General features: G+C 40.0%; 1 protein-coding gene across 1 annotated transcript in view; it reads left to right on the top strand.

Moving 5' to 3' along the window:
• Positions 1 to 7,126: 7,126 nt before the first annotated feature.
• LOC144536533 (sphingosine kinase 1-like) overlaps positions 7,127 to 25,747 on the top strand; it is a 37,944-nt gene continuing 19,323 nt past the window's right edge. Inside the window, exon 1 of the mRNA XM_078279729.1 lies at positions 7,127 to 7,669. Within this exon, the coding sequence (XP_078135855.1) occupies positions 7,258 to 7,669 (412 nt within the window). The 5' untranslated portion in view covers positions 7,127 to 7,257. The remainder of the gene's footprint in view (positions 7,670 to 25,747) is intronic.

Raw genomic sequence — 25,747 nt, 5'->3', positions numbered from 1 at the left:
CTTATTTCCCCTCTGGCTCCAGGTGTTTACTGGGACCACTAATTCCCATCTGCATATATGCTTACCTCCTCTTTCCACTCCTCCCACTCCCCCTTCCTCCTCTTTGTGGATCATGTGCCAGTGCCTGAAGCAGAACAAGAACGTAAGAATAACTTTGATTTGACCAAGGAGAAGTCAGACAACTTCTTTATTATATTTTCTCAAAGCAATATACTCCTCAGATACATCACTGTGGCAAAGATGAAGATTAATTATGTTATCAGTAATGGATTTTATAGTGGCAATGATGACAAAATATGGAGGTATGGTTGCACATACATTGTACCAGTTCTGGAAAAATAATCAAATCCTTAACTCAGAGGAGGATTTCCATAGCAAAACAATAACAGCCAAACATGTATGTAGTACATTTTTTCTAGTGGAAGAAGAAGGGGGTCCCTACGGTCAAACAGTGGCTTAAAGGGACTATCCCTTTTGGATATTTCCAGGTGGGGTTGTATGAGTTACTTATCCATAGTCAGTGTATAACCTAGTGACTTTGGTGTTAAAGAGTTAGTTCTGATTAACCAAAGACACGCAATAACACTAACTAACTAACTGATCGAGGCAGTGGTAGACCAGTTACTGTAACAGTAACTGTGTTTTGTGAGGTAAAATTATTGTTTTTGTCAAAGGAGTCTGGTGGCTTAGAAGAGAGCATAGATGGAGATAACAACTTCCGTTTCCTGTCGGAAAGGGATGTCTGTACAGCAGAGTGAAGTATATTGTAAATATAGCATATACACTTATACCAATATTGTTTTTTAAGGTGGGCCTTTTTCAGGTGGCTAAAGTACTCCCCCCCCCCCCCCCCTCTGCCCCCCTCTGATAGACTTTCAGAGTTTAACGAGATCTTGCAGCCTCTACACAGTGTTTCTCAAACTTTTTTAAATATTGTACCCCCTTTTGAACTGTTTTTTTTAAGCCAAGTACCCCCTGAACAGCGCAAAACATTTTTGGTAGAAAAAAAAGTCTATATAAAGAGGAACAATACAGTGCTGGCAGTGATAGATTTACTAAACAACTGCCTTGTAACTAAAAACATTTAAATGCTACATTTCAAATGTTTGGAATCCATCACTTAATTCATTCATTATTATAGCATAATTATTTTAGGAATTATGCATGACATATTTGTAAATGAGCATTTTTGTAAAAATGTCACGTACCCCCTGCAGTACTCCAAAGTACCCCTAGGGGTTTGGGTCTTGTGTGTGTGTGTGTGTGTGTGTGTGTGTGTGTGTGTGTGTGTGTGTGTGTGTGTGTGTGTGTGTGTGTGTGTGTGTGTGTGTGTGTGTGTGTGTTGCAGCGGAGGGGTAGGGGTTGATACAGATAATGGGTCCTCCATGTTCCATCCATCTTGTCTTTATGCTGTGTATCCTTTTAAACAAACCATAAATTACACTTTGATATCATGATGTTGTATATCCCTTTTTCTTTAAATATGCACTGTATGCACTTAAATCTTATACTACAAAGTGTACTGTAGTATTTCCCACTGAAGTGTGTTAAAGTATGATGTCTCACAAAATAGAAATAATCAAGTAAACAACCTTAAAACATACAGTCCTTTAGATTAATGGTAATGAGTTACTTTCTACTTCTGCTTTGTACATATACTAAATGATTTTCATTAGTGCAGTACAGCTCAGTCTGCAGTTTAGTTTTTACTGTATTGCTTGCCGTTTAGTTTTAAGAAAAACTAAATGCATTGTGGTGATTATCAGCTGCCTCTTTCAGTATCCAACATCGCCATCTGTTGTTGACTAAAGTAGCTGCCCCATTCTGGAGTTGGGCAGAATGTGTGAATCTTCATTTGAACTGCTCATATTGTACATGAACGCAGAGAATGTGTAAAAAAGCAACACATCAGCACAAAGTTTCCCAGAGGTTTTGTATTCTTTCCCAAAATGTGTGTATTGAGCAAATTGAAGCTGACCACATCCAAACTAATTTACTTTCTGTTGGGCAGAGGCTGTGACTGAGTTCACCAACACTGTAACTATACACAAACTGTAGACGTGATCTTAAAGGTGCAGTGGGTAAGCCTTATAAAACTACCTTTCTGTCATATTTGCAGAAACTGACCCTATGTTCCAGTAGAACTACATGAAGCAGGTAATTAAAAAACAAATCTGGCTTCTCTGGCACCACCTACAGCCTGTAGTGTGATTTGCAAAAATCCACCGCTCCCTGTTCAGATCAAGGGGGTAAGCCAGCTTCCATAAAGCTTACCTCCTATGGCAACCCGGTCTCACGACAGTTCGTGTAAATGTCACGTTATTTTTAATCTATTGATACGTGTTCACGGGGACGTTTTTCTTGTTTTTTCGTGGTGGCCAGCACGAAATACCCTACGGGGAAAGGACGCCTCACACGCTGGGAGACGGCTGAAAAGGACGCCTGAAATGTAGGGAGGCGGCCGCAAGGCGGCCGCTGGGGACACGACTACGGGGAAAGGACGTCTCACACGCCGGGAATGGCACCAATTTGATGCTACCTAGCACTCACCCGCTGTTAGCATTCCATTGACTGCCATTCATTTTGACGTCACTTTGACAGCGAATAACTTTACATCTGAAGCGTTTAAAGACTCTAATTGTCCATTGTTTATTTCTAAAGAAACATGACAATGTATAAAAGGCTCCATTACCATGTATCTCACATTATGGCTCTGTAGCAGACGTTTTTGTAAAAATAGGATAACGATTGTTTCATAACCATGCGACTTACTGTCGCATAGTAGAGGAATTACCGTACAGTACAGGAGTAGCTTGCAGGCAGTTTGAACTTACATTAGCTGTTTAAGTTTAATTACTAATGTTAACTAGCATTTTAGTTAGCAATAATTAGCCTGTGCCTATGTTATCTCCTTGCATATACCTACGCTCTCCGTCTCTGCAAGATTGGGAATGATTGAGATTTCTCTTGGCACAGCTACCAGAAGACTTACAACTTTCAGACAGGTTGCTCATGTCACATCTACGTTGTCTCTCTCAGTTGGAGGCTGTGCAGTAACGCTCAGTGCTCACCGGGAAAGTGCTTCACTGGTCTCCGCTGAAAACAACAGCGTCGCTTTGTCCATTTATTTTACTGTCTATTGTTCAGATGCACAAATCAGGGCCAGGGGGGGGTCTAACTGTGTGTTAATCACTGCTCATGCACAGGCATTCATTCTCCCTTGTGTGGGGAGGGGCTTAGGAGACCGTTTTGGGCTTTAGCGGAAAGGGGGGAGGGACTGAGAAGTTGTTGATGTTCAAATCTTTTGGCTAAGTCCTGGATCTTTGCAATCCTACCCATGGCACCTTTAATAATGGAGTCCTGCAATGGAAAACATGTTTTGACTACTGTTATTGTGATGTGTCATATTTTCTATTACTAGCTGACTTACAGAAAACAAAATGTTTAGAGAACACAAAGCACCCTTTCACCTCCGGTCATCATCATCAGCGACACCCTGGGTCTTCCTCCAGCGGACCGCTTCCGTCAGCTCCTTTCATCGGTACCATCGGGACCAGTGTCTAGACTCATGGCTTCTCTACCCCTTAGAAATAATTTAAATAGCGATGGAGTCTAATATCCAAAGACTGTACATTTCATATTGTGCATATGTAACAAATAAACCTTTTGCATATTTTGCAACGAAGTCTCTCCTGATTGAATACAGTAAGTCATTGTAATCAATAAACATAATCACAATTCAGTCAGAGAACTCACGTTTGAAATATTTATTATAACAGCAGTACATTGTGTTTGGCGGCCAGACTTCGACCTCATCACTCCCCGCATTTTGGGTTTCCATAAGATATTGGGGAGTGATGATAAAGTAGCCTTCCCCTGGCCGGAGCCTACAGGTGGATGCTAGGGTGGTGGTTGAGCTGAAAGCAGGCAGCGATACAGGTGCAGGGCAGCAGCAGCATTGACAAGGCAGAGATGAGGAAATTGTGCAGCTTAAATGAACCCCCAAATTGAGGGGGGTGTTTGGTAAATGATACGGGGAGTGAGGCATGTCACGTGCAGCTGGTGTTGACTGCCTGAACTAGCTCACAAGCGTCGCCCCATTGGTGCTACTTAACATCTTCCTAGTATATGCCGCCCTTAAATAAATCCCAAATGTAATTTAGTACTGTAGATACATCCAATTCATGACTAGTACTGTGGAACCAGCACTTAAAAATAAACAATAAAAATGATATTTGCTTGCAGGATCAGCAAACACATGGTGAAGGATATGGGGTGAAGGAAACCTTAACAAAGTCCATAGAAATGTATTTAGGCCATTGGGTTTGTTTTTCTCCTAAATGTGATGATGGAATGCATAAAATACACATATTTTGGTATAACCCTCCTGTACTGTATGGTGACATATAGTAGCAGTGGTGGAACATGTATACATACATATTTTAAAGTAGCAATGCCACAATGAACAAATACTCCATTACAATTTTAATTCCTGCATTCAAAGTAGATAAAAGTAATGTTGTCAGCAAAATACTTGGTGGAGCTAATTTTAACTACTATATACTGTACTATGCTGTCTAACATCATCATCATCATCATCATCATCATCATCATCATCATCATATGTTTTTCATTTAAAATCTGAATCTGCAAAGTGACTAGAAGCTGTTAGATGAATGTAGTGATGTTCTATATAGTAAATATAGTAGTATATAGTAAATGAACCATTTTCTCCATTTGCAGTCATCCTAGCAGAAGTGTGTGTACAGACGTTTACTGATGTATTTAAGGACACCAAGACAAGGAAATTCACATTTTAATCACTTTTTTTGTTTTGCTCAGCAAAACTTGAGTTCAGTTCCAGTTATCACTAATTAAAGTGCATTTGTATGCATGTGGGAAACCTAATTAAATACAGAGCTAAACTCTCTGCTTCTAATCGTCTGAGGCCATTTGTTGCTGCAGTTTTTGATTGACAATTACACAGGACAAGGTCAAGTTTTGAATGGCAGAGAAACTACTTCTAGACTTTGATTTTAATTTCTGAAATATATTTTGTTCATTCTTATTGTACTGATTTAATATGTCAACTTTTAAACCATTTTTTTTTTCAGACTGATACTGAAATGAGCGCAATATGTAACTATGCAGAAATGATGTGATTCTGGCGCCATCTAAATCTGTATTTGCATTAACGGCATCATTACGCTCATAATGCCTCTTTGGTGTTGTTTATATTGTCTTGATGAAGTGTTCAAAAAAGAATACTCACTCTAATATTAATACCAAGTAGTAATAGCAATAATCGTGTTCATTTGTCTATGGTGTAAATCGATTTTAATATGTAATGCACTTAGCACTTTTGTCATTAAGTTTATATTTAAATTATCGTGACTCCTGTGTATCTGCTCTGTCCCATTTGCAGGTAGTGAGGCTGACAGTGCAGTTCAAGCCTACAAAGGCCAGTTCAGGCTTCCTCAGTCTCTCTCAGTTCCCCCATGGTGTCCTGGTTTGGTTGCTTGTTTATGTCTTTCTTTTGAGCATGCAACATCTTCTGCACTTTTTTCCACTCACCATAGCATATGAATCACATACATCACTTATATCACTGATTGTTCACATCTCATTAATTTGTTTTGTAAATAACTTCATTTAACATAATATTCTACTCTGAAAACTGATTGAGAAGAAGCTATGTAACTATTATTTATATGTGAATGAAGATAATCTCTCCTTCATTAAGAGATGTGGGGTTGCCGTGGTCTTACCGATAACATTAACAATGGCTATGATCTATGAGTCCCAATAAATCGTACAATACCAGGACTGTGAAAATAAAGCAAATATAATTCATCAAATATAGTGTCATGAACTGGATCATGGTTCAGACAAAGGAGGGAGGCACAAAAGGGTGGAGGTCAAAAATGAAACAATTTATTAAAATAGTAAATTACGTTGGTAAATCCAAATTTATTATAATTTGACACTTGGGATTATGAAATTTGTAACCTGGTATTTCCCTTATTGTGCCACTAGGTGGCAGCAGATCGCCTCTTTTTTTTTTACCGGGCAGAACTACTGAACAGCAAAGTTCAACGTAAACTGCAGCCGAGTAGAGATAAGTCAAGTCAGCACCAGACACCCACAACAACTCAGAGAAAACGGGCGGTTATGAATTTTAAAATAAAAGCGTGAATTGGTCCATTTATGGATTATGACAGTTACAGTATATGTGGATTTAATTGATGGCTACATTTTACTGGTTAGAAATGTACTATTACATTAAAACTACCTTCTCTTGTAATACTAAAAAACACAAAAACGTGTTTCATGGTCCTGATTGAGTGTGGCTACGACCTACTATTCAGACTCTCAGTAGCCTACTGTCGGCTTTCTATCACCTTCTAAAATATAACTCACTATATTCACCTAATGTCCCCTACATCACAGGGTGATTAGATGAATGGAAAATACATGCACTATGGCCATGCTTAATGCTTTTCAAGTACCCACTAATAGTGCCCATAGCACCAGCGAGGCTGGATTGACAACCAAGCTATAGCCTCTCGCTCATAGGTTTACTGTGCATCAACTGGTTTGTGCTGATTTAATTGAAATATAGTTTGGGAGCATGCACCACCTAATTGCAATATCTGACATAAAAATGTAGACCTACATATTGCATAGAAAGTGGGAGGAATGGTAAGACATCAAAAAAGTGTTGCTTTGTTTTTTATATCAACATCAGGGCTGTGGCAAGACACCAAAAATATTGTCTTAAATACTCTTCAGTCTCTCTTTTTATTTGGATTTTTTTTATTTGTTAATTTACCTGTTTAATTATATGTTCTTAACACTTTAGACACATGTTTTAAAGCCTTCTCCACACTTTATTTATTTTTGTGGGCCAAAAAGTTGTCCCATTTCAATATTCTAATATAACAGGCTAATAGTGTAAAAAATACTGGAATCAATGTGACTCCATCCAGGTCGCTAAACCCCCCACATTCTTAGAAAAACCGGACAAAGGACACGAGTTCACTGTCCCCATGACAGTTGGTACGTATGGGTCTTATTTTGAAATGTAACCGGATGTGGTGTGTTTATTCGGTTTCTCTTGACACCGTTACGAGCAGCAGGCTGTTGGTTGCAGTTCTCCACTTTGCTCTGCTCGCACCCAGGCGAGTAGCTATGTGACAGAGTGGCCGCTGCTTTATCCCGGACCCCCAGCGTCTCAGTCTCCCCCGTCCACTCAGGATGGATCAGAGGAGAGCTGACACCAGCATCAACCCGGTTTCGCTGTACGGGGAATTTACGGTCACTGGTAACCGAAAAGCCAGGTGTGCCGTGAGCTTGACCGAGAAGGACCTCATCGTCCAGAGGCTTCTTTTGGCACCTGTCGGGCGAAACAAGGTGGTGCTCAGCCTGAAGGACTGCGTCGGTTGCAGGGCATACCGGGAAGATGACAACGCGGACCCGGCAGCATACTTGGCAGTCTACTTCTACCCGCTCAAACGCCGCTGGATGAGTTCCGGGATGTCGCGGCAGAGAGCGGAGCAGTGCTTTCGTCTCGCTTCGCTCCAGGACCCGCGCGCTAACCTGGAGGAGGCGGAGAAGTGGGCTCGCGCTGTTCGAGAACGCTCTGCACGGCAACAGTACCTAAGAGACGGTGAGTGTTCGTTAGCAACAACAAGGAAAAGTTTATTGTCAGGACTCCACGCACTACATGTAGCCTACAGTTGATTCTATAAGATGATAAAACGATGTGACTTGAGGCAATAATAGATAGGCCTAGTGCCATTAGATCACCTAATGATTGAGTATAAATCTGCACGTGTTCATGAAGTGAAATTAAAAAGAAACTAAACAGTTTCAAAAAATAGGCCTAATACATTCTAGACCAGATCTTAATTTGGGGCCCTTCTACAACGTGGGGCCTAATATTAGGTATGCTGGTGTTGTTTTTAAAGCATCAATTGGTAATCCAGCCTTCTTTTAGCTACCACTCATTTTATCATAGCAGGCTGAAGGCATGTATAGTCTGACTTTACTGCACTCCAAAATGAATTATCAAAACTGAAAAGGTATATTGTAATTTTTTTTTTTTTATGGATTCATCTGCTGATTATTTTCCAGATTAAATAACACGTGTATTCTATAAAAAGTCAGAAAATAGTCCAAAACCCAAAGGTTTTCAGTTTACTATCACATACGCCAAAGAAAAGCAGCACATCTTCACAAATGAGGAGCTGGAAGAATGCTTGGCACTTTGCTTGAAAAAATGACTTAAATTATTAGACAATCATCAAAATAGTTAATAGTTAGGTAATTATTTGACCATCAATTTATAGATTAATCCTTTCAGCTCTGCTGTTTCATTAATCACTTTAGAGAAATGACCTCCATGACCTGAAGTCAGGAGATGTCCCATCATGGCTTCTTCCTATGATTAACTAACTGCATTTTGGATACTGTTCAAATACTGCAGTCATACTATCTACATGTGCCTATACTTGTCTTACTATACTATATTGTAAATTAAGATACAAATTTGAAGGCATGATAATCTTTATTGGTTTATTCTCATATCAGTTTGCCCCACAGCTCTTTAAATTATTAATATTATTATTTGCTTATTTCCTGTACAGAACTGGCTTATTTTTATCTGTCAGCTCTAATTTAAGGCTATTGTTCCGTTACCTTTAACCTGTTCCTTAAATGAATAAAACAAAAGGATTGGTCTGGTACAGAGTCACATTTCGTTAACAGAATTCAAACAAACCCTGCTATTGATTTCACATCATGTCAAGAAATTGTAAGAGGTATATCCTGTATAGAACTTGATTCTTATCTCTTATCTGTCACAGGATGTCATTAACTTTAACCTACTCCTTATATGAATAAAACAATAGGGCTGGTGTGGTATGGAGAGTCACATTACAGTAACGTTAGTCTGCAATCAAACCATTTTAACATAAAAGACACCTGAGAAACATGAGGTAGTATTACTGCTATTGAGTTCATGTATTGCCAAGAGGTTATAATTACTCCAGTGGGAAACATTCTCTAATTGGAGTTTTCTAAAGATAAGTTATCTCATCATTTGTCCTCCTCACAAAGCTGTCCCAGCTCTATAAAGAAAAAACATAAAATGCAATTTTTTGCTTAACACAAACTTTTCCCTCCACGCAGCCATGGTATCACTGGCATTGTGTGACCCAGATAGCATTCCCCCGTTTGCACAAATGCATTTTTTAACGAGACAAAATATGCTGCAATTCTATACTGCCTGTCATTGTCAGAAGAAGGAAAGAGCAGACTTTTAGCAACTCAAAACAGAATTATTTGTATTGAGTCCACTGCTTGGAGCTTAACCTGAGACCGTGCTTTAACAAGTTTTCTGCCATGGGACAGAGGACAAAACCCAGTTCTTTGCTTTGAAACACCTGCTGTTTCTGGTGCCATTTTTTTTTTATACAATTTTATTTCCTGCTTGTTTATTACTAACAGGGATGCAAAGTAGAGCGTCGGAAACTAGAGCTGGAACAACTGATCGTTCACTGTTGCTGCATCTGTCGAGCTTTCCGTTGTCGTACGGCACGTATGCAGTTTACAATGGAAGATTTACCACTCAAAATTCATTGTAATATTTGAATCATAAGGTTCCTTTATTTTACACAGAAGTAAACAAATGCAGGATCCTCATTTCTACCTGTCCTGTTGTCCCGCGTGTCACTGAAATGTACATTTTGTAACACCACCCACAATCTTTTCCTCAACTGTCTCGTTCTTGAGCCGCATGTCTGTTAAACGTACGTCCCCACCAAGCACATCTAAATATGACGCTAAAGGAGACTTTTTGCATCAATAACAAACGCCAAAGGCACCTGACCAAGCATAGCGTTTTGACGCGATGGGAGTGAGAATGTTGCCTTTTTTACGTTGTAAGTGGGGGGCTGTGTCTGACCATTTCTGTAATTTTCCGACAATCTGACTTTCACACCCACTGATTGATTGATTGATTGATTGATTCACGCACAAATGTGAGAAAGCAAGCTGAGTTTTAACTTCTCTCTCTAGGTTTCTTTTTTATTCTTTACACAACTATTTCAACAACACTATGAATCTGAAAATGTGCGCTGCCATATTTAAACAATTATTGTCATGTGGAGAAGAAATCCAAAGCCTGACAGACTTTCTGTGGCTGGTTATGGTTGCTAAGCTATGATTGCTGACTATTGACTATCGCTGGTTGGGAAGGTGGTGTAGCGAACAGTCAGTAAATCAATTAGTCGATGAACAGGAAATTAATCAGTAACAATTCTGACAATCGATCACATTTTTCAGGTAAAAAACGCCAAACATTTGCTGGTTCCAGACCCTCAAATGTGACGATGTGCTGCTTTGTCTTAAAGTATAATAAAATTAATATCGTTGGTGTTAATTGGTTGGACAAACTATTATTTGATTGATTGAGCAGAGTAATTGGCAAAATAATGAATGATGAAAATAATTATTAGTTGAAGCCCTACTGAAAACCAGTTTGGGTCGTATTTTTTTTATTTCATTGAGTCAAACAGAACTATAAGTGCTGAGCAAAAATATTGGCAGCATGTGTTCCCGCTGGGCTACCTGCTGAAGTGTCACATTTCTGAGCATTTTTGTAGTCAGCAGCATTCATTTCAAACATCGTTCAGATTGCAGGGGTCTTTGGTATCTTTGGAATGTGACAACAGGATTCCTGTCTAAAAAGCAGTCTGCAGTAAGTTACTCATTATGCCAAAGGCTTTGTGAACCATACTTAATCATGTTCATGAGCTCTGCATCCAAACCATTAGTCTAAGTGAGGTCAGTGCTGCCGGTCTCTATCAATATTAGAGCAGTGTGTCATTGACTTGACTTCTGGTGTCCTCACAGAATTATTCAGAAAGCATCGGTTTTCCCCAGATCCATTTACCTCTGACAGGTACATGGTTATACCAAAAAGGCCAACTCTCTTCTCTTTGTCAATATTTGATCATTCTTGTATAAGACTTAGACTTAGACTTAGACTTCTCTTTATTGATCCTTTTGGGATGACTCCCACAAGGAAATTAGATTTCCAGCAGCAGATTTTAGCAGCATATAAAACACTCTTTAAATAAAGAGGTATAAAAAATAAAAAATACAGTATAGAAAAAATACAGTATAAGAATAGCAATGACAACAAACTTTTAGCTAAATATTTTTTACAAACAGTAAACAACAATAAACTACAGATAAATATAGATAAATATATAGATATATAGGAGTGTGTATGGTATTGTGTTATTGTACAGTTAATAAATGACATTTAGCATAAATTAGCAGTTAAGAGCAGTTAGAGTGTCCAGGTATGTATATGTGAGTATAATGTTTAAATACAAATAGGTCTTTGGCATGTTTGCACATGCTCAGGTTGCCCAGCGTTGCTTCTCTGCGCTAACACTGTAGGTGATTGTGTCAAACTGTATGGCAAAGGGATTGACTCCACTTCAGTGTTCATGGAATCAATACTAGTTTGCATGATAATTAACATTTCCCCAAGTATCTATTAAGACAACAAGCTGTCAGTTGGCCCTGGGGTTCCGTTGCGCCTCCTTTGCTCAGTCCTTTTTTTTCTTCACTTTTGGGTATTTGAGGCAGTTGTTGAGAGATCTGTCTGACAGGTCACAGACCATATATAATGCCGGTGCAAAGCAAAAGAAGATTTTTACAGCACCATTGTCAATTTGTATTCCAGGCCGGACGGATGAATTAGTTTGAACATGGTTTACTGTTTGTTTTCTTTGTCTTTCTATAATTATTTCAGCCTACTGGATTACAGGCTAGTTATTTCCTCACAGTAGGAAGTAGTGCAGAATATACCACTATATCATGGTCAGCTAGCTGTTGGCTCTAGTCTTTGTGGTGTGCAGCCTTTAACAGAAGAAGCGAGGTGACATGAGGTGGCACTAGTTCTTTGCGTATAAGATCCACAAGATCCTCATACATTTCATCCCTGCTTTGACAATTACAATGGACAGTTCAGATGCATTGCCAAGTATTTCCTAAATAGTATTGATCACATGCTGTCGATAAATGGATTAAATTCAGCTGTGGACAGCATTATAATTATAATGAAGCAGGTGATGGCAGCAGGCAGAGGGGTATTGATTAAATCAATCACTCTTGTCAACTGAGTTGTCATCTGGCTTAAGCACTTGGCTGCCACTGTCTAATGACAATGAATTATAACGCATTACAAACTAATGTGAATTAATTCATTGGGGTTACCAAGAATATATGTGGTCAATCACACAACACTGTCAACCTTTTTTTTTTTTTTTTTTTAAACTGTATCTGGGTCGAACGCAATAACATTTTCAATGTGATATTACCGGATCAATTATATTACCATGCCGATGTGCAGCCACAGTGACATGCTAGCAAATGCTAATGCACTGTAACCGAATAAGGCTGTTAGTAAAAGCGTTGGATGCAATGGAAATATCAGTGATGGAATGTCAGACGAGAAGCACCTTATTTGACACTCTCAGGGGGGAATTCTGTTGCTCCTTTTAGCAGCCAAATCCCGGCGTCTCAGCCAGTCAATGCTATTACTAATAGATTACCTCTGGCTGAGACAGAGTTTGAATGGTTTGTATGCTCTATTGCACACAATTTCATACATGCAAGCAAAAAAGAAGAAGTTTATGGTAAAAAATGTCAATTGTCATTCGATGCCTATTTTTGACGTATACAGGGAGCCTGTCTAAACCTAAATGAAACATTTTACATTGTTTAAGTATCCATAAGATATTTTAGGATCCATTTTTTTCTGGGCTACAAAAAAAGGCTAATTTGTGAGATCCAGAGAGGGTGAAAACATAACTTTTGTATGTATGTTTTATAGCAGTCAAACAGAAAGGGCAGTGTCATGGTCTGAAGTTGTTTTGCAGGTGATGAAGTTTCATCATTCTTCAACAAGAAAGTAATCTGAATCTAATGGTCGGTCTGCCAAGTCTCCACACAACAGGCCCACAGATTATGTATGGGACATACTCGACATGCTTGTCCTGCTTGTCCTCTCTGGAATTTGCTGCAGAAGAAGGGGGAATAGTTTAAATAATTTTCCAAATGCAGACTGATTGTGATGTTGCTTGTATGGCAAAGGGTGACCTTTTGAGAAATTCAGGATTTAGTAATGTTTTAAATTTGGGATAAATCTTTATACTCTTTATGTTTTGGTTTGTAACTTGGTTTCGTTTTAAGTTTCAACAATTTGTAATCAAATTGCCAAATAATTTGATAGTTCCAACTTCTTAAATGTGAACATTTGCTGCTTTTTCTTTACCTTAACATTATACCTTAAAATTATAGTAAAGAAAATATCTTTGGATTTTGGAGTGTTTGTTAGACAAAAGATACATCTGAAGATGTCACCTTGGTCTCTCGGAAAATGTAATTTTGACAGTTTTCATTGATTAATCAAGAAGATAATCAACAAGTAAATCGATTATGAAAGTGATCGTTAATTGCAGCCCAATTATTTACAGATAAATATCCAGCAAACATGCCCAGGCTTCTAATGGGTACTGTATAACTTAAAGTACGGAGGCTGTTCGGAATATACTGATTTACTGTAAACTGATTTCCCCATTGCATTTTGGTATTGGTGAACATGCTCGCTATTACATATTTTTACATACAGTATGTTTTTAGTGGTTGAGCTGTATGTCTATGTGGGTGTGTGAAGGTGATAAGCATGAGTTGTCTGGTGAGGACGTACCAAAAATAAGGTGCTAGTCATAACAATGACATAATTGAAAAGGGGATATTCTTTTTAAATGTGATAAGCTGGTAACTCATGTGACTGATTCATCAAGGATCACACCCTTGTGAGTATTCAGTCTTGAATGGACAAGAATGATGGAATTTCCTGATTTTCTTACAACAGAAACCATGTTTCATTTGCTTTAAGTTGTCCCTCTAGCGCTATAGTAGTAAAGGAAAATGTTTTATTATTTGGTCTGTCCTCTGATCAGCACTGTAGTATTAGAGGTGTGTGTGTGTGTGTGTGTGTGTGTGTGTGTGTGTGTGTGTGTGTGTGTGTGTGTGTGTGATGGCAGTAGTAGCAGCAGTCCTCTCCCTGAGGACTCCTCCTTATTGGATATACAATGCAATAGAGCTTGACGTGCTGTCGTGACCTCTGATTCAGTGTCTCTGGAGATTTCTCCGGATCTGGGAGCTCACAGCAGCTCTGTGTCTGTAATGACAGTGTCCTGCCCTCTCTCTTTTACCACGAGCAAATCTAAATGATGGAGTATACGGGTGAAATTTGGCAAAATACACTCCAGCGTAGACCCCATCAAACTTTGTTCCTGTCGTTGTCGCAGACTATTTACATCTCAAACTGGAGGATGACTTTCTGTACATTTATACCACCAAGCATAAAAAGCATTCAGTGCTGCTCACTAGTTTGCTATTCTCAGAAACGGCTTTTCGAGTCATTCTATGATACGCCGACAACAACAACAACATCCACTAATTGACCAGTCGGCCTACAGAGCAGCTGGTTCACCTCAGAGAAAGTGTCTTTGCCTGGTAAAAGAACATGTGGTTGTGGGTTTTTTATGGTGGGAAGTCCATTTCCTCCATACGCTGGCACACAACACATTTTCTATGTATTTAGACGTTTTTTTGCAGTAATGTCATGTTTTGGTCTCATGTCTTTTATTTAACACTGACTAATAGTTACAGAAAGTGAATAAAACTGAAACTAAACATTAAATTATTGGCAATGTAAGTGACTTTCGGAAAGTTTTTTTTTCATGCAGCAACATAACCTCCTCTCTCTAATCCAACCCTGCAACCTAAAATACCCGTATGAGAGAGACAGACGATGGTTACATCCTCTCTCTGCTTTCACAACCTGGCTCTCTGTCTCACAACATGCATCTCTTTATTATAACAATGCAGTGGATACAGTATAGACATGTGGTTGACAGACAGTGCAGGATGATTTCATATAAAAACTTCAATGTCGTAAACTCTATGCCTTTCCTAATATAGATCTACAGCTAGCTAACCACTGCCACCTCCTCCTGCTCCTTCCACACCCTTTGTGGTTCTGGCTCAGAAAAAATCTGCTGTGTGCTCGAGTAGCTTCCACTCTCTGATTTACAGACAGCTTTATGGACAGGAGTCATCACCTCACTGCACCTAAATGTTACTTCAGTGAGTTAGGTACACAAAGTTTCTTTTAAAGGTACAGTCTGTGATTTAGCTGTAAACAAAAGGGTAGTCCCACCACTAAAAATCAACATACAGGATTGGAGAATAATATCACTCTAAAATTGATTGACAGGCCTTTTTATACAGCTTTTTAATGTTTTCTGGTGCATGGGATTTTCAAATCAGTAATGTTTGTAAAACACAGCAGTAAAACATGCCCACATTTCTATATGATCAGATGACAAACACACAGAAAATCAAACCAAATCAATTGTATTTGAATAAACCTGCTAATGAAATAGTACAAACGATTACTGACTGTATCCTTAATTTGCTAACCTTAATATCAGGACAACGTTAATCATAGGACGAGAAAGGACGAGATGAGTGGTGTCTCATGTTGTCTCATACAATAGTTTGTATTACCTTACCTACTATTATATAGTACAATATATTCAGTGGTGGAAGACACATTCAGATGTTTTACTTAAAGTAGCAATATCAGTGTAAAAATACTCCATTACAAGCAAACATCATGTATTCAGAAGTATTATCAGCAGAATGTACTTAAAGTATCAAAAGTAAAAGTGCTTATTTAGCAGACAAAATATTCAATTATCAGACTTTATATTTTGTTTGGTAGTTTAATCTGAGTCTTTTATGTAGTGATCATACATTTTGTATGTTAAAATCTGCAAAGTAACTATTAACTGTAGCTGTCAAATATATGTAGTTGTGTAAAAAGTACAATAATCAATAATCTCTTATGAAATGTGTAGTAGATGTGGAGACTAGCATAATATGGAAATACTCAAGTAAATAAGTACCTCAAAATTGTACTTAAGTACAGTGCTTGAGTAGTTATTTTCCAACACTGAATATGTATGTGTGTGTGTGTGTGTGTGTGTATACATATATATATATATATATATATATATATAACTTAATAACATCAAAATGCACTGATGTAAATAAAAGCAAGTTGCCTTAGACTTTTAGTCTCTTTTTTGCACTGTGAATGGTCTTTAAGTATAGAAAAGTGCCATATCAATAAACAATAAACACAAAACTACACACATTCTGGTACTGTTCATGTGCATGCACTAATAAGAATGTGGGCACATTTAAAGGAGAACTCCGGGCAATGTTTACGTTAATCTTGATCGCTATAAGTATGTGTAACTCCACAGTGGCAAAGCCCCAGGAATTGATGAGATCCGTCCAGAAATGCTTAAAGCTCTGGGTGTGGAGGGGTTGTCTTGGTTGACACGCCTCTTCAACATTGCGTGGAAGTCTGGGACGGTGCCTAAGGAGTGGCAGACCGGGGTGGTGGTTCCCCTTTTTAAAAAGGGGGACCAGAGGGTGTGTGCCAATTACAGGGGTATCACACTTCTCAGCCTCCCCGGTAAAGTCTACTCGAAGGTGCTGGAAAGGAGGGTTCGGTCGATAGTCGAATCTCAGGTTGAAGAGGAACAATGCGGATTCCGTCCTGGTCGTGGAACAACGGACCAGATCTTTACTCTCGCAAGGATCCTGGAGGGAGCCTGTGAGTATGCCCAACCAGTCTACATGTGTTTTGTGGATCTGGAGAAGGCGTATGACCCCGTAAGTGCCCCGGGAGATACTGTGGGAGGTGCTGCGGGAGTACGGGGTGAGGGGGTCCCTTCTCAGGGCCATCCAATCTCTGTACGACCAAAGCGAGAGCTGTGTCCAGGTTCTCGGCAGTAAGTCGGACTCGTTTCAGGTGAGAGTTGGCCTCCGCCAGGGCTGCGCTTTGTCACCAATCCTGTTTGTAGTATTTATGGACAGGATATCGAGGCATAGTCGGGGTGGAGAGGGGTTGCAGTTCGGTGGGCTGGGGATCTCATCGCTGCTTTTTGCAGATGATGTGGTCCTGATGGCATCATCGGCCTGTGACCTTCAGCACTCACTGGATCGGTTCGCAGCCGAGTGTGAAGCGGCTGGGATGAGGATCAGCACCTCTAAATCGGAGGCCATGGTTCTCAGCAGGAAACCGATGGAGTGCCTTCTCCAGGTAGGGAATGAGTCCTTACCCCAAGTGAAGGAGTTCAAGTACCTTGGGGTCTTGTTCGCGAGTGAGGGACAATGGAGCGGGAGATTGGTCGGAGAATCGGCACAGCAGGTGCGGTATTACATTCAATTTATCGCACCGTTGTGACGAAAAGAGAGCTGAGCCAGAAGGCAAAGCTCTCAATCTACCGGTCAGTTTTTGTTCCTACCCTCACCTATGGTCATGAAGGCTGGGTCATGACCGAAAGAACAAGATCCAGGGTACAAGCGGCCGAAATGGGTTTCCTCAGGAGGGTAGCTGGCGTCTCCCTTAGAGATAGGGTGAGAAGCTCAGTTATCCGTGAGGAGCTCGGAGTAGAGCCGCTGCTCCTTTGCGTCGAAAGGAGCCAGTTGAGGTGGTTCGGGCATCTGGTAAGGATGCCCCCTGGGCGCCTCCCTAGGGAGGTGTTCCAGGCACGTCCAGCTGGGAGGAGGCCTCGGGGGAGACCCAGGACTAGGTGGAGGGATTATATCTCTAACCTGGCCTGGGAACGCCTCGGGATCCCCCAGTCGGAGCTGGTTAATGTGGCCCGGGAAAGGGAAGTTTGGGGTCCCCTGCTGGAGCTGCTACCCCCGCGACCCGACCCCGGATAAGCGGATGAAGATGGATGGATGGATGGATATAAGTATGTGAGTACTGTCAATAGCAAAAAAAATTAGCCGAATCTGTGTTAGCAATATGGAGCTGCTGCAGCTAATGTCGAGAGCTCCCACTTAGCTAAAACGGCAGTTTTGGGGGCATATCATAAAGAGTGCCTTTGTGCCTCTTTAACAGACACAAAATGCAACTAAAATGTCTGTGCAACATTAACAGGGCCCTTACATGACAACAAGATGCGTTTTCATCTCAGACATTGTTTAAATTCACTTACCCTGTTAGCTGCTAGCTGCCGTCTGGGATGAGTGAGTGTGTTCAGCCAGGCTTTGGTAATAATCATCAAGCAGCAGTTCTGTGTGTATTTGTAGCATATATCCATTTTGTGTGCGATCCATCTGGCGTTGGTGAATAGTAGCCTCTGCAGTGGCGAACTGTGTGTGAGTTGCCTTAGCCAGGCTAGCAGGCCCGACCGGCATCCTTCTACTTCCTCCCCGCCTTCCCTATGTAACTACATGGAAACGGGCCAAATGATGCCCGTTTCTTGTAAAGTAACCGCGTTACAGAAGGCTGGCTGTAGTCTTGCGCTGAAGTCCCGCGGGAATTCAGTTGTAGCAGGAAAAGGTAAACAGCAGTGTGCAGATCGGAGCGTAGTGTGTGAAGAGTGAAGAGCGGAGATGTTCACAAGGGAAGAAGCTTGGAGTAACGTAACTATGGAGCTAGAGCTAGCCTTCAGTAACGCTTTTACTGTACAAGAAACAGGCATCATTTGGCCCGTTTCCATGTAGTTACATAGTCACTGATATGATCATAACCACTACAGTGCTCAATTACCTATTTTTGAGGGGGAAATAAACTTTTTTCGCCGCGAAAGCATGAACTGTCCTCTGGAGGACATCCACCAGACCAGCGGGCGCCCGTGGATTGTTGTCGGCCGCGGCAGGCGGGGAAGGCAGGGAGGAAGTAGAAGGATGCCGGTCGGGCCTGCTACCCTGGCTAAGGCAACTAACATGCAGTTCGCCACTGCAGAGACTACTATTCACCAACGCCAGATGGATCACACACAAAATGAATATACAGTCATGTGAAAAAATTAGGACACCCATGCTAAAGTTGACTAAAAAGAGGAATAAAAAAATCATCTTTAGGAAATTGATCTTAATGCCTTAATTAAAAAAATGAGGAAAAATCCAATCTTTAAGGACACCAATTTTGTTTGTGAATGACTAATGTATCGTAAATAAATAAATGTTCTTCCTTAAAATACAGGGGGCATAAGTAAGTACACCCCTATGTTAAATTACCATAGACACAGGCAGATTTTTATTTTTAAAGGCCAGTTATTTCATGGATCCAGCATACTATGCATCCTGATAAAGTTCCCTTGGCCTTTGGAATTAAAATAGCCCCACATCATCACATACCCTTCACCATACGTAGAGATTGGCATGGGATACTTTCCATAAAATCATCTCTCAATGCAAATCAAACCAGCTATTAGGCTAACTGAAATTAAACCATGCCAATTTTTTTATTCCTCTTTTTAGTCAACTTTAGCATGGGTGTCCTAATTTTTTCACATGACTGTATATGCTACAAATACACACAGAACTGCTGCGTGATGATTTTTACTGAAGCCTAGCTGAACACACTCACTCATCCCAGACGGCAGCTAGCAGCTAACAGGGTAAGTGAATTTAAACAATGTCTGAGATGAAAACGCATCTTGTTGTCATGTAAGGGCCATGTTCATGTTGCACAGACATTTTAATTGCATTTTGTGTCTGTTAAAGAGGCACAAAGGCACTCTTTATGATATGCCCCCAAAAATGCCATTTTAGCTAAGTGGGAGCTCTCGACATTAGCTGCAGCAGCTCCATATTGCTAACACCGATTCGGCTCAGTACTCACATACTTATAGCGATCAAGATTAACGTAAAAATTGCCCGGAGTTCTCCTTTAAGCACACTAGAAACGCTGGTCTGGTCCACAGTGACTTGCAATTAGTTTTGGGATCCAAACCTTGAAACTCCAAATAAAGCATGTGCATGTCACTATGAATAATATTTGAGTCCAAGATAGATGACCCATAGCAGGACTAAACCTCTAATCATGATGGATACATTCCAGACATTGTGTTGTATCTTTAAATGGCTATCATGAGGTTACAGTTAGTATGTTGTTAACTACAGTATGAAGCTCGGTTTAGAGGCTGAACACTGCACTGCCATCAGATGACCAGCTCATATCTGCAAAAAGGATGTTTTTCAGAGTTAAAAGATGACACGAATGCAACATAAAATCATCTTCCAACAGTTTAAAGTAAGTAAGTAAAATGTATTCAGGAAGCGCTTTTTACAGACATAAATCACAAAGTTCTTACAGGGGCAAACACAAGAAACAGAAGAAAAAAGATTGAGAACACGATACACAATCAGTATTACTGTGCACAATAATACTGAAAGTGCAGAGGTCAACCACACGCCTGTCTAAACAGGTACAGTATGTCTTTATCTGATTTTAAAAAGAATCCACAGAAACAGCAGACCGTAAGGCTGGAGGCAATGTGAGAATGTCTTATTTTACCAGACCATTTGTTTAAGTCCGCTTTAGTCACTGATTGGTGGCTAAAAGTGATTGTTTTTGTGATCATTATACGTTTCTTTTTGTTTTGTTCATTTGCTACTGAACACAAGATTTCTTCCACATACATCAGACTACATGAGATTCAGACTGCCATACATGTACAGTACAGTATATGAGAGAGTATTTGTTTGCCCTCAGCTGGCTTGGGACAAAGCTAACATTTAGTAGGTAGCAAGTGAACATATCTGTCATATTACAGGGGGCAGGGAGGGTATACCAGGTCAAATACATGTTAATCCATAAATCCTTTTAATGTGGAAACTGGATTCTTTCCTAATGGGTGTTTGTAAAGGCTTAGAGCCTTAATCACCACTGAGACCGAAAAAGAGCATTGAGACACAAACCTGTTGGTGAGTACAGTAGGTGTCAATGGATGGAGGTCCTCTGTCACCATGCTCTAGGTCTGTTTTTCTATGAGAATAATAAAATAATAAAAAAACATATACTTTTAATTTCCATTTATCACAAAGTTACAACTGATACGAGCCCAAATTTGTAAAAAACAAAACAAACAAACAGTGAAAAACATTTTCTTCTAGGGCTGTGCAATTTATCAAATTTTGATAGCAATTTCGATTTTGGCTACTAACGGTCACAAAAACAATGTAATCCAGAAAAACGATTATTTTGCACATTACATTTTGAAAGTAAACTGTTATTTTGTCTTGTGTTCTGAAGGGAAATTCAAAAAGTTCAATGGGAAAAGTATTAAGGGAAATTTCACAGTTCAAAGTGTTTTCACTGTTGATTTGTTTAACTGTTTTTCAAGTTTCATAAATGCAACATCTTTCCAAAAGTCAATGAGTAATCGTGTTAAATAATCTTGATTTTATCTTTGATATTGCCAGAATTACTTGTGATTGCGATTTTTTTCCATAATCAAGCAGCCCAATTTTCTTCTTTGTTTTCAGTCTAATGTCAGTGTCCTGCTGCTATTGGTTGACATTTATGCTAACATGAAGCAGGACACGTTTTAATGCTGCTTTCAAGCAATGTCGGCATGTCCTGTTATTCCAATTTGGGAGTGCTCATGTATTATTCCAAGATGGTGCAAGCCTTGTATTCACGTCATTCAAATAGTATAGATTAGGTACTCTTGCTGTGCAGCGATTTGTAGTTTGAAGCTGCCTTGTGTAAACAACGTTCTGATTAGATTCAGTGTTACTGCACATTGCATATTGGATTTTATTTAGGTGTAACTGTCAGTGATGGTGGCTTTGCAGCCATGTTGCCAGCGACTTTTTGACACTTTGTAGTTCAGAGATATTGCAGCTGTCAGAAATTCTTGAGGGTGTATAAGAGCATCAGACTGATCTCATTAAGTGGCGTATGTATGACACGCCAATCCGTATGCCATTTTGGCGTGTTATCAAGACGCATAATCGCTTTTTAGCGTGTTTATCAACGCCGTTTGGCCTCCATTGACCTACATTACGTGTGAATTATCGCCATAGCGAGTAGTATGAAATGACGGAAGTCCACGGAGGTTGGTTGGGGTGGCGGATGGGTAAAACACAGGACTTTCACCCAGGAGCGCCGGGATCACGTTGGTTAACCTTTTTTTTTTAAAGCCTTCCCCAATGTTCTTTTTCTAAACCCAATCGTTTATTGTTTTCCTAAGCGTGTGACGTTGGTCACCGTCGTGTTTTTGTCGTTTTTTTTGTCGTCTTTTTTTGTGTTACTAAAGCCTTTCCCAATGTTCTTTTCCTAAACCCAACCTTTTTTTTTTTTTACACGCGTGTGACGTTGTTCTCGCGATAGCACGGCACGTTCTCGCGATAACACGCCACGTGATGTGTATGTTTACATCCGCTGTATACAGCGTAGACATACATGTGGATAGCTCAAAATGCGTACAGATAACACGCCATTTGGCTTTAGGAAAGTGGCGTGTATGTTTACGCAAAGTCATGATGCCATGTTGAGAGCATTGTCTTTTGCTACAAATGAAATGCACTTCCAAGGCAAAATGTGTCCTGATGTCTCCTCTCTCCCTTTAAATCCCCAATGACACCAAATCTGGACAGACTGGAACTGTTCTCATCAGAGTTGCAAATTTATGTCGTCTGAGTGGTGTTTTGTGGGCTCAGCACTGTGTGATGAAAGCCACTTCTTTAATATTCGTTAATTGCAGGCAGTTAATGCTTTGTCATAGGGCTGCACGATTATGGCCAAAAATAATCACGATTATATCAATATATTGATCACGATTAATTATCATGATTATTTGTTGATTTTAACCAAAACACATTTTATTGTCAAATAGGCTAATTATAACTGTATTCACATCCATATTGTGCTACGTTAGCCTACCGTTAGCTACAGTAGTAACTGGATTAAACACGGCTAAAATGCTGACAGCTAAACGGTGTGTGTGACTGTATTTCACTGTTAGAGGATTACAACAGCGGGACGTACAACAGTCTGCTGCTAAAGCTATGAGCTAAAAGACTCAAACTAGCACTGGTCACTGCTGTTGTCTGAAAAACAACACAGACGGGACAAAATGTTGCGTTTACTGGTAAACTGGTAAACCTCGTGATGACTTATGACCGACTGCTACCTGTTGTGGAATTTTCCTCACGTTACTCTGTCCTCTGTGACTGTCAACATCTAAACTAAACTGCGCGGTGCAGGGAACCACTCTGATTGGCTCATGGAGGCACGTGATCAGAGAGTGGTTTATGGAGCTTTGGAAAAAAAAAACTTTGATACAGAGCGTTCTATGAACGGAATGAAGCATTTTAAATATCGCTCGATCACGTGAATTTGATCGTGGGAAACCAAACGTGAACGTGATTAAAATTCGATTAATTGTGCAGCCCTACTTTGTCATGCTTTAATGCTGATTGTGAGCTGATATGAAGGAAGTTGAGTGAGACAATAGTATGACTGACGCATGCACAGGTCATCACAATGAGTCAGTGTGAGTCGTCAAGCAACGATGGCGCTTTTGATAGATAGAATGATCATGTAAGGTCATGGATGATTTTATTCAACGAGGATGCAGCAACATGCTGGGTAATGTTTGCATTTTACCCTCAGATGTTAAAGGAAATATGAAAGATATTACATTTGAAGTTTACAGTTAAACCTTCATCTCTGACATCTTGCTGAATGTACTGAATGAGAGTTGTCAGACAAAGGTAAGAAATCTGTCTGTTCTCAAACTTTATACAGTATGCACCCTTGCTTTGCCAGAAAATGTGTTTTTTCCGGGTCCTGGGTTTTTCCCTTTCATTTAAGCTGTCATTTCCTCTAGCGAATAAGTAGTGATTATTCCATTAAGATCTGGGAGAGTTCCTATGCTCTTGGTTTGAAGAAAGCAGATGAGTCTACTGTAATCACAGATCAAGTGAATGCTGTTGAGATGCAGACCAGAGATTTGTTGCTGTAGTGCTTTTTTTTAATCTTTCGTCTCAGCTGCAGTTTGTAAGGAGGATTATTCAGTCAAGTTACAGTAGCTCTATGTCATACTTTGTGGTTCGGTTAACAAACTGATAACGTAATCAGAAACAGACCACAATAAGTGTCTTTGACTCTATGTTCATCAATAGCAACATATATACAACTTTACAATTAGGGCTACACCCATTGCAAACAAGCCAGACAAAAATAAACTCCATTTCCCTTAAAGATCTATGGCAGAATGTTATATAGTTATATTTCCATTGATTTGAGTGTGCCTCATTAGATCTATGTAACGCAGACAAGCTAATGACAGAGGAGGAAACCCGGAGCGAGAGAGATGACTAGATACTTCCCTCTGGAATGTTTGGAGAAGGAAAGGGGTGGCACACAGGAAGTAACATGGGGTTGGAGTTAACCACTAAGGTCTGCGTGGGTGTTGAGGCACACAGACAACAAGGTCAGGTCCTTCAGTGCCAGCTGTCATGCCAGCTGATTCATAAGGGCACTTCTGTGGCTTTCCCTCATGAGTCCAGTAGTTATGATCTGGAGAGGAGAGACTACATAGAAATATTCATCCTACAGAGAAAGTGCCTTTATGAAACCAGCACAAGAAATGTGAGTTTGTTGTTTGCAGTTAAAAAGTATACATATAGCAACCTATCTTCCTACCTTGCTGGAAGACTGATGAGTTTACCTCAGGTCAAACTCCAGTGACAGAGGTAATACATAATAAATAAATAAAAAGGTTAAGGTATGTTCATTGTTGTGACCTGTTTCACTGCATTCCAATAGGATCACTGGGACTTCACTGAAAGTGCAGTATCCAGTGAAACCAAACCTGCCAATTTGGTTTTAAATTGGCAGTTTGTGCTCATCCCTGCACTTCAGTTGTTCCTGCCCATCGTTACTCATATATCAGCTGTCAGACTTGTTTGGATGGTTTGCCTCCCTCCATGCTCAGCAGGCGTGACATAGAAAACAGTCTTACTAAAGCGCGCTGTTTCTACAACAGAGAATACTCTGTGTATCTTCATACTTACTACTACTATTTTTAGTCACTGTTCCATTATCTTTTATTGTGACTGTTATTGCCACTGTTCATCACACCCCCAACTGGCACCTTCAGACACCGCCTACCAAGAGACTAGGTCTGTCCGAGGTTTCTTCCTAAAAGGGAGTTTTTCCTCGCCACTGTTGCACTAAATGCTTGCTCTTGGGGGAATTACTAGAATTGTTGGGTCCTTGTATATTATAGAGTGTGGTCTAGACCTACCCTATCTGTAAAGTGTCTTGAGATAACTCTTGTTATGATTTGATACTATAAATAAAATTGAATTGAATTTTAAGGGAGACGGGGAAAAGCAGAGAACATTGATATGTAGTTTAGTTAAGATTTGTACGGAGGTAAAGGAAAACGTTTTTCTTATAGGAATACATGGTGTAATTTTGTTTAAACATTTGAGATACCATCCCCTTATCCTCCTTATCTCCTCTCTCTCAGAACTACCAGCTCCCCCTTAACATAAGCACAGTTTTATCATCATACTCTGACTTCCATCATATCTGTATCTCTATTTAGTTCTTCCTATCTCATCTCAGATATTGAATAATAATCTAATGTTGGCAAGGCACAGTTTTATGCTTGGAGTATTTAATTAATCCCCTTCAGGAAGGAAGAACAGGCCAAAACTAGCTTCTTCCAGTTCCTCCCTTCTTTAGCCCCATGCTGTGCCTCTGAGAAGCCATCATCTTCAGAGTGTTTTAAAACGATTTGGGGTGTGTGTGTGTGTG

The sequence above is a fragment of the Sander vitreus genome, chromosome 2 (genome assembly GCF_031162955.1).
Source record: "Sander vitreus isolate 19-12246 chromosome 2, sanVit1, whole genome shotgun sequence".
Lineage (NCBI taxonomy): Eukaryota > Metazoa > Chordata > Actinopteri > Perciformes > Percidae > Sander > Sander vitreus.
This window is presented reverse-complemented; position numbering and strand designations above follow the sequence as displayed.